The following is a 10,844-nucleotide window of genomic DNA, read 5'->3' on the forward strand; positions in this document are numbered from 1 at the left end:
GTTACAAACTGTGAAATATACAATTTCATGCCACCCTAACCAAGTTCAAGAACTTGTGTGGTTCAAATTTCAAATGATGTAAGACCAAATTGACATCTAGGACATCTGGTGTCTAAGATAAAACAATGGTTTGTTGACATGTTCATTGTTATATCACTGAGGGATGATCACCTTTATCTTAGTCTGGAAGAGTTTGAAATTTAAAACTTTATACTTCCACAGCCACTAGAATAGACAAACAAATAAATGGACAGACAGACTTTCCACTGGACGCAGCTCTCCTCAGCATCTCCTGGGACCCGTCACTCTCACTGACATTAAGTGGGATTTATGGGCAAAGTTATATTAAACTGTTTATGCCAGTTAAAATGTATCCTCTGAGTCGGGAGGGGAAGGGTGCAGTTTTGTTATCTAAGCCATTTAATCACTACAACCTGATCTAACTGGAGATCATTTTAATGATACTCTGTTTTGGTTTCCTGAGGGGTAAAGGCCAAATTTGTTGTCAGATGACAGACGAGTTAGTCTAACTTTCTTGCCGCTCTAATAAGGGGTTGCTGAGGCAAAATGTCCATGAATATTCATACATCTTTTATCCAGCCTTAACTACCATCAAACCTGAACAGGACTCAAAGCTATACACAACACCAAAAGAAAGGCAAAAGTAAAAAGAAATGTAACAATCCCAAGATGTGATCTCTCTACATACAAGCACTGTCATTACAAGAAAAAGAAATCACCTCTGTAAGATTTCTCAAAAGAAGTCTTGAAGATTAGACCCTAAACAGTACTGCTCAGGCACTAGGCCTTTGACATATTGGCTAGACCCACATGTCTAAGAGAGAATGTTCTAACACCCAGACACACAGATGACCCTGCTAGTGTCAATCTCAGGTTAGGTCACCTGTGAACAATGACAGACACACAATACACATATAGTTGACGTCTGTAGCAATGGTGTGGTCAGATTACCGAAGCTACTTCCACAATGACTCCACTGTCCTAACTCATTATACATAATCAATAATGCAGGCTACAGCTAAACTTCTCTGAAGCTCTCATCTTGGGTTGTACATTGTCATGGTAACATGACGAAGCACTGTCTTCTTCCAAAGAAACACAATGTAGTCCAAGGAGTGCTCTCCTTACTAAGAAAGACAAAACAAAACAGAAGATAATACACTCTGTGTAAGAATATGGATGATAATCACGTAGTGACCTGGAGTTCCTATACTGCATAGATTTAGTTGTTAATATATATGAGAAAGGTTACTTATTTACATTTATATTTACACTTTTTTACTTAAGCCAGTCACTCATTAACCTTCAATGCACAGAAATGGTACATCCCTATAAAACAGCTAAAACACGGATCCCTTTGAACAGTTAAAGTGTCATAGCTGAGAGCTGTTTATTCAACTACAGTATTATCAAGGTGAGAAGAGAGTGCATTTCTCTCACTTATAAAGTCTGCCAGGAGAGAAGTTCTATTTCACACATGTTAACAATCCAAAGCAACGGAGGGAAACCTTCCTGCTGCTGTATACAGGCTTGTATCCAGCAGATATCTATGGATATAATCCAGCAGCGCCCAGTGCCCTTAAAACATAGTCAAACATGTGAGAGGCCCCTAAGAAGTATAGTCAGGGACATGGGATTACGGTTAAAATTAAGATGAAGCGTGTTACTTCTTGTGATAAACAATTACAGGACAAAAAGTCTGTTATGTGGAAATACAGTATTTGTAAACTTCCTGTGATTTCTTACGATAATAATCACATGACCAGACGGTTGAAACATGAGACAATTTTTTGGAAACATACTCTCTATAAACACACACACACACACACAAAGAGAAAGAGAGATCAATCATGCTGAAAATGATTCCCCCACCACTCCCTCTTCCCCTTTTTAGTTTCAGCTTCTGATTTCTTTGCAAATGACTTAATTGTTAGAGCAGCCCTTGAAACAAAGAAATCCTATCATTTTAATGGCCATGACCTCCCTCTTAAGAGTTAAGGGGAAAGTTGCTGAAGCTGCTTTGGAATGCTTATAGTCTTATATGTGCTTGTAGTTAAGAAAACTGTTCTAGTTCAAGAAATCAAAACCAAAACCAGTAGATAAAACCAGGCAACATCCCCACAGTGCGCACCACTGCTCAAATGAGAGTCTCAGAGCCCCAAGGATAGTGACTAACAAAAAATAATACAACACAGAATGCAAATTAGACCAGGAAAACAACAGAGTTAAACTACATGAGAAAGATCATCTGGAAATAAAGATAATCTAACTACTATCAGCTGTCATTTATTCATGAATGAAAAGTCTGACACAGATGTCACAACCACAGTAATATGTCAGTCTTTGTGTGAAACACAACATGAAAGAGATGGGAAAGTATATGTAGTAGACAAACATCTTTAAAAAGTGTCATGACAACCAGAGCAGGAAGTGAATGAGATGAAACTTCTCTGTAAATCGAGAGTGAAGTCATTTCTCAGAAATACCTCAGTAGCATTACAACAAACGTTTGCGTGGGTGTAGATGCCGTTTCAGACCCATTTTGCAAACCTCTCTGCTTCATCATTGAGCGATACCACAACCACTTATGATATCCAATGAATTCACGAAGCTATGTTTAGAAGTGAGTGTTAATAAAATTTTGATTGATAGGAGTCATAGGGAAAACACAGAAAGTTCCAAAAATGAGAGAGACCACCATTTCAGACACAAAGAGAGAAAACCATTTTTTGTTGAATGTAATGTAGACATGAATATTATCAGAATGATATGCCAAAAGATTGTCATATTGTCATGAGACTCGCATAGAGTTTACTTCCTATGTCATGTGATTACTGCAAGTCATAGAGATGAGCACAGAGTAGTTAAATGGTACCTAAAATTAAACTTACCCTCTGTAGTTGTCCCAGACAACAAACAGATCAGTACCACAACATTTATGTAAGTTTACCATGGCAAATTGTTTGATAAACTCAACATACTCTCAATATAGTGGATCCAGGTATATGAATTACACCAGTGATTGTGTCTAATTGGCTTGTTCAGGCGCAGTTTATGATTGAATGCGACCATTCAGCTGTCCAGATTGGTTTTCTCTTGTCCTGTTTCTAGTCTTCTTCTTGTAATTGGCCAGGGTCAACAAAACTGAGAGGCTTGTCCACATTGAACAATAAGCCACTGTGGGAGCCCCTGACGGAATAAAATGACTATTTAACACAGCAGCGTTCTCTAAAACGCTCCCCCTGTACAAAACTCTAATCGGGATTTTAGTTAAAAACCAAGGTCTACGGTGACAAGCTGCTGGAAAAACAAACAATGTTCTGAAGAAATGAAATCACCCTTTAGCCAGATTACCAGCAGCCTCAGTCTAATGCTAAGTCTCCATGTTTTTTCCTCTCTACAGTAAAGCTGATCTCTGATTCTTTTCTGTGGTGCACTGTGGACTCCAAGTGTTCCTGAACGCTCAAAATGCTCAGCAGTCAGCTTTGGTCATGTGCTTAGAGTGTTACAGACTGCTGTTTCAGGCTCTAACACCAGTGTTCCTCAAAAGGACATTTCAAGACTTGGTTGTCCTCCCGCTATGTTACAGCAGTCTCTCATTTCCCCAAGGAACAAAAAGTCATGAGGGTAATTCGTCACTTGAATCTTTAAAAATGTAAACACAAGCCTGGGAAGATGTTTGAAAGCGAGTTGAGTTGACCTTAGCCATTCAGAATGGAATGGTTAGCCATTAGCCATGTTCACTTTGCCATAACTATTGACTATAAATGGCAAATATCTCTTACTGTGATCCAGTTCTGACTCTCCTACTCTGTATTCTGTTCAGCTAGAATCAAAAAGAGTATTTGTGGCTGGCCCCGGAGAAGGGTGAATTTGAAGCTTCCTGTAAACACTCTGACACTGAAAGTTTTGTGTTTTAGACACACATACCTCATGAGAGAAGTGCTTGTATAGGAGTGGCACCAAGTTGACTCTTAGAAAAGTCACTTGTTAAAAAGCACTGAGCAGAGACCATCATATGCTGTTCTAATTCTGGAACATTCTTTGCTTTTGTAGCATAATGTACCACATCGTAATCACAAAGTCAACCCAAAGAGAGCCCCCTAAAGGCATGTGTGAATGTCTTCAATGTCTTCAAGAGCAGGTGTTGGGAAATATTTTCTTTAAGACAAGGGGGACTCCTGTCTCAAAGTGACACTGATGATTAAACACCAGAGGCTCTGAGCCTCTGAGGAACAGAGTCACATACAGAGTCACATAAAGAATTCTACTTTTCATCTGTGATATGGAAACTTCATATGCTTTTTTTCACAAAGCACAAGATTGCTGCTCATTTTCTTAACCAAGAAGATATGATAGGGCTGAACTGGCAACCTGGAAGTGATTAAGATTAGGATCTGCTGAGATTACATTGAATACCTCTGTGTATTGCAATCTGGAGTTTTGAATAAATAACAAGAGAAACCATTTTCACACTGAGTCCAACTTGTTCTACAGGCACATGCAAATAAACAGTACTAAAAGCAACATTAACATTCTACAGAGGAAAGACAGAAAGAAAACAAACAAACCCATTATGCTTAAGGGTGGAGGGTCTTCTCTCAAAGACAAACACACACTGACTGTTCTTCTCTTGCTGTTTGTTGTTTATGTTGTTGTCAGTGACCCAAGTTTGAAGACTGAGAGACTTGCCCACTACAGTAAACCACTGTGGGAACCCTAAACAGAATGAAACAGGATAGAGTTTCTTTCACACAGCCATGTTCCCTGAAGTGCTCTCTATATATAGATTCTTATCAGGCTTTGGGTCTACATCAAGACCCCACAGTGTTGAGCTGCTTGAAAAAGAAAAAAAGAAAGAAACAAACCAGCCAAATTAGCAGCAGCACTGTAACATGAAGGTTAGGATCTCTGTATTTTTCCACATAGCAAAGTTCAAATGACCTTTTGATACCTTTCTATGATTCATGCCCCTCCCCTCATGCCTCTCAAAGAAATGCAATGCTAATTTCAGTGCAACTCATGATCATGTCTTAAAAGAGGATCACATGATCAGATGTCAACACATCTGGCATAGCCAACATTCAATCACATGAAATGTGTATAGTGTTTTGTAGGGTCTTGTAACAATGGCTGGTTACATTTCCATAAAATACAGAAAAGAGAAAAGTTATATGACCAGTCTTTGGTACTTCCTTAAAACACCCTCTTACCAAACTATGAGAAGCAAGAGTGTATTTGTCCATATGTGGACTGCAACATTGCGTATATATGCAGCACTGTGGCGCATTTGCATAATAATGTGTGTGTGTGCGTGTGTGGGTGCATGTGTGGGTGCACACATGCGTGTGTCTGTGTATTTAACAGTAGATACACCCTCTTTCTCTCGTGCATGATGCACACCCACACAGTTGGTAGAGCACTAGCCAAACTCATGAGAATCTGTTTACTCAAGCAGGCTGACGGGACACAAACTGAATTCACACCATGGATCAGAACAAACAAATCTCAGTGCACTCGACACAGACGCGGAACATCCACAAGCACTGACCCTTGCCTTTACACAAGCTTTTTCTGACGTCACCTCACCGACATTTTATCCTGTGGATGTCTGCCAAGAGCTAAGCTCAAATAAGAGCACCTTATGCAGGGCTGCAGAAAAACAGTTTGTTCAGGGTGTGTTTAACAACATTTTGTATTTGTCTAAACCTCCTGAACCATTTCCTAGTCAATGTGAGTTAGTACAAAAGAAGAAACTTCCCAGTCTGCAATCATTCAATTATCTTGCACTTGCTGTCTTGATTTTCACTGAGGCAAACATTGTTGAATTCTCTCTAAAGCTAGTCACGAAGCCAATCATTTACGCTATGTTGCCCAGAGCACTACTGACTACTAACTTGTTCAAAGTAAGGTGAAATTTTGACAAGGTTTCCAAGAAAGCTATGATTAGCAGTTTCAGATGATCATGCAAAGGTACAGTATGTTTGGCTTTTGCACTGCTATGTTAGCTGGTATCACATTTGAGGAAACCTGAAAGGTAAGCGAAACATAATGAGCAAATGACTGAGATGACGTATGGGTCACATTTATGTCATCCAGCCCTCACTGTATGCGTCTGCGCAGAAAAAAACTCCACCCTCAACAACAAAAATCAGCTCTGTTTGTAAAATGACATCCCAGAGACCGTGTGTGCATGTGTATCTTTAAAAATATAAAGAATATGACATGTTCTGAGAAGAAAAGCAACATACCGAAGGTCAGTATTCAATAACACTGTCGAAGGAATGAGGTCACACAACAGCCAGACATTCGAAAGTGTGACACACTGATTATTGAGCGAAATATGCGTTTTACTGGACATTTTTACAGTAACTCATATGACTCTGTGTGACTCAGCAGGTCACCTCTGAGATTATTCTCAAGCAAATATTTACAGTGTGTTTTGTTTGACCTGAACACACAGATCACGGTTCAGTACAAGACTGCCCCCTTGTGAGCAAATATTAAACCATATTAAAACAGTTCAGGCACTGTTTTCCTGTTTGTCACAACAATCTCTTCACATGAACCAGGGTTGCTGTTTCAGGCCCAGAATCTGTGGGTAGCTGTCTTAAGTTTCTGACTGGCTGTGCCTTGACATCAAGTGAGCTCACCCAAACTCTGAACCTCATGTATATTTTAACTCCAATCTTGATTCCAGCCATAAAATCTCAAAAAGAACATATATTGCCCCCTAGTGGAGAGCTAATTTTTCTTGAGTTTGCCAGTTCTTGTGCATGTGCACATCTCTCTGTCTTGGGCAGATGGACGGACAGATTGCAGTGTCAGTGTCAATCCACTCTCCTAGGTGGAATGCGTTTACATGCTAACACTAACCAGGGTAATCAGATTAGAATTGCTATGAGACATTCATTTTCTAAGCTGTGTCTGGATACTTGGTCACAGTGGACACCAGTGAGCACTGATCATTTGAATCACTAATGTCACCAGCCATTTAAAGTCATATAACTATTACCTCTATCCTGTTAACCTGTGTTCATATCTGTATATTCCAGCTAAGTGTCTAAACTGCACCTTTGTCATAACTTGTAACTTGAGCATTTGATTTCACTTTGATGGAAATGTCACAAATCTAAATTAGATTAAACTAGGAAATGTGACCAATAACATTTTTTCAAAATATTTTAATAAGACAACAAAATTAAGTCAATTTCTCATCTGAGAAATTGCTTATTGGTGTGTATCCTTACATTCCATGCAGATCAAAAGTCGTGTTGTAAGTAACACTGTAACTAATCTCTTAATCTAATCTGTGACATGTAAAAGGACAATTCACTTTGAATCATGACTGATGGCTTGATACAGTGTCACCTCTAGAGTTAGCATATGGAGAATCAGTATTGGGCCAGATTGTTAACACTCTTACCCACAACTCTTGAGGGCATCTAGGCACGATAAACCTCTTTGACTGACACATGTTAGTATGTGTGTGTGTGTGTGTGTGTGTGAGAGAGAGAGAGAGAGAGAGAGAGAGAGAAATAGAGAGAGAGAGAGGTGGATAATCACGGCTTAAAGATACTTTATACTCATTGTGCTTTGCCATTAAAACTCAAAGTCCATTTTGTGAGCAAGCCTGCATAAGCTAACGGTGTCCCAGCTATATAGGCAACTTCTATATAGATAAAACCTTCAGGAATTGAAGAAAACATCTTAAGAATTTTAGTAGTCACAGATTCTGAAAGTGTCAATCCAAAGATGTCTCCAATTTTACAGACACCCAGACTGGAGCCCAGCGAACTCTTGGCTCTGTATGGAGGAGAGAGTGACTACTCCTGTGGTCTCACAGACATAGAAAAAGAAAAAGAGGTAAGTTTATCCAGAACATGCAATATAATTCAAGTACTACTGCTTAACTAATTACTTTGTTATCAGTTACTCAGCTGAACTATAAACTATGCCTTTTACATCTACAAATCTCACACTTTATCAGCTATGTATGAATAATATGGTCACTGTAGTGAACTGTTCCAGTTGTATTCATCATATGTTCTGTGTCCTGTCCGTTTTATTCAGGAAAATGACCAGGAGTCTGGGCGCAGGGACGGTACAGACAGTGTGTGTCAGCTCAGATCTGTCTCAGAGCCTGACTTTGGCACGGCAGGGCAGACTGGTGGAAAAAGAGAGGTCCTCTTCTCCAATGCAGCGTACTACCTTAAACTGGAAGAGCTGAAGAGGACACATCTGCAGAATATAGCTGAGCTGGAGAGACTGTATTTAAATCAGCTTACATTAGGGAAGACTGAACAACCAACAGAATATGAGAAGAGAGATGTGGAGGATGTGGCCAGGTTTGTTTCTGCCTTTTACCTCTCAGTTGGTTATGTTTTTTCCTAACAATGTTGATGTTTGAACAGTATGTAGTAATATATTGGTCATTTTAATAGATTCAGTAATACACAAAGGCCTAAATAAATCAGTGCGAGTTTCTGACAAGTGTATTCTTTGTTCCAGTATGCACCTTGAGTGCAGTGAGTCTGCAACAAGGCCAACAAAACCAAACAAAATTTCTCATCAGGTGCTTAGTTTGGATGAAGACTTTGTTGTGTTAGATGTTGGTGAATATGCAAAGAAGCAGCTGGAAGCTGAACTGGAAAGCAGAAGGAGAGGCTCCAACACAGCTCACACAAAGAGATCCAAGCAGGTCTCACCTACCATGCCCCCGTCCCAAAGAAAAGGAGGGTCAACTCTTAGTGCCCAAGCTTACAGAGCAAGGAAAAACTCAAATGCAGAAGGATCAAGCTCACGCAGAAACTCCAAAGTCACTATTCCCAAACCCTTCCAAATGATGCTGAGAGAGGAGGAGAAGAAACGTCTGAACGTGAAAACACGCTCAGAGATGGAACTGGAGAATGAGCTCCTTCGGAAAGAGCTGGCAGAGCTTCGCCAATGTGGAAAGAAGTTCCGAGCCAGACCTGTTCCTGCACACACACACCTTCCCCTCTACGAGGTCATCAGTCAGCGCCAGAACCAACACCCCAGTCACTCTCGAAGATACTCCACCAAACCCTTCAACGAAGCTCCGCGTGATGGCAAAAATTGCCACGTCAATCACCGGGCTTCACCAAAGCCCTTCAGCTTCATTGAGAGGGAACGTAAGAAGCGAGAACAGAAGCTGGAGGCAGAGCTTAATAACCTAATGCCCAAACTGGAGCACAGCGGATTTAGGGCCAGACCAGTACCCAAGTCCTTGTACAGAGACAATACTAGGGATCTCCAGCTTTACGGAGCCATCCAACTGCAGACCAGAGCCGAGCAAAAAGAGGAATCCAGCAAACAGAGCCAGAGATCAAGGCAGGAGTTAGAAAAGACATCAGAAACTGGTGAAGACATTGAGATCAATGAGAGACGGTTTACAGCTTGCAATAACAGCTACTGGAAACCCAGAGGCAACGGTTCACTGATTCTTTCTGGAACTGGGCCAGGCAGACTGGAGGAGGAGGTGATGGAGGTGGAATGCAAAAAGGCTAGAGAGAGAGATTGGTCCTACATCCACCCACTTCGCCGGGGCAGCCAGGAGGTGTTGTCTCTGTCAGCTTCCAAAAGCGACTACATCAGTGTCTGAGTGCAGACGTCTAGGCAGCATCCACTAATGATCAATAGATTTAGCTGGTCTATAAATGTATAGTCCGAGGCAGACCATGCTATAATGTTGCATTCAGCAATAAAAATGACAGAAGTAAACCAAGAACTGAAGTCAAAAAGACTCTTTCAGTTCTTTTCCTGTAGAAGATGACCTTGAATTTTTAGTAACACAAAAATTCAGTTGTGATGGTATTTGCAGAAAAAACAAAGTTGGAATAGATCTCTCAGAGGGCTAAAAACTCAGTAAATTATGTTTATTAGAGATGAGAGCTGTGATATTATGTAGCTTTGCATGTTTTTCTGTCCACCTTTAAAATACAAAAATGATCTCCATGTTTAAAAACAAAACTAAGATCAAAGAAACATTTTAAAATATCACAGCAGTTGTTTTGGCCTGTATGCTGCAATCCTGATGATGAAATAAAATACTCCTTTTCTCTCTCTCTTTCTCATTCTCTCCCTTTCTTTCCAGCTCTCTCTCTGGGTTCAGATCAGGTCTTCTGGGCCTATCCCACACTTCCGTAAGGTTCTCTTAACATATGGCATAGCGTCCTGTACAAACCACTCTCTCCTGTACAGGATCAGCATCACATCTAGCAGCAGGTTGTGTTCTCTCCTCCTGCAGACATGGTCAGGAGAAGAAACATTCAGGTTTAAGCATATTGTCTATATGCCAGTTATTAAAGCCATAATCAGTGTATGTTTATTTGTATGTGTCAAGCAATGTGAAACTCACAGCTGCTTGAAAGCATTTTTGGATTTTGGGCCAGGTTCATAATCACTCATGTTACGTGGATCAGAGGGTCTGTCTGTGAACTGGAGTTCAGACTTGTCCCCTAATCCACTGCAGTGGTTACAGTAACACTTTCCCTCTGTAAATATTAAAATGGACACTTGAGGTGAGATTCACAGAGGGATTTGAGTGGTCAAACTTTCTGCTTTTTCTTTCAAGGTCACCAATAAAACACACAAAAAGTTATGTTTTAGTTGATACAGAAATCAGACTGACAATAAGACATAACAATATGTAATAATACTTTTCAGCACATTGTTGACCATCTGCTTTGATACTGTCTGTTTTACAATAAAACAGTCTGCCCTCTGTATCTGTGGGGGATAGGTTCCAGGACCTCCCAAGGATACCAAAATCCGTGTATGCTCGAGTCCCTTATATAAAATGG

At 40.3% G+C, this 10,844-nt stretch overlaps 1 protein-coding gene across 1 annotated transcript in view; it reads right to left on the reverse strand.

The window, feature by feature from the left end:
- Window positions 1-10,127: 10,127 nt before the first annotated feature.
- The window catches only part of LOC115823404 (kinesin-like protein KIF3C), an 11,049-nt gene continuing 10,332 nt past the window's right edge, over window positions 10,128-10,844 (reverse strand). The window contains exons 21-22 of the mRNA XM_030787451.1: window positions 10,400-10,535; window positions 10,128-10,282 (exon numbers count right to left, since the gene is read on the reverse strand). Of these exons, the coding sequence (XP_030643311.1) occupies window positions 10,150-10,282; window positions 10,400-10,535 (269 nt within the window). The 3' untranslated portion in view covers window positions 10,128-10,149. The remainder of the gene's footprint in view (window positions 10,283-10,399; window positions 10,536-10,844) is intronic.

The sequence above is a fragment of the Chanos chanos genome, chromosome 10 (assembly GCF_902362185.1).
Source record: "Chanos chanos chromosome 10, fChaCha1.1, whole genome shotgun sequence".
NCBI classification, from domain to species: domain Eukaryota; kingdom Metazoa; phylum Chordata; class Actinopteri; order Gonorynchiformes; family Chanidae; genus Chanos; species Chanos chanos.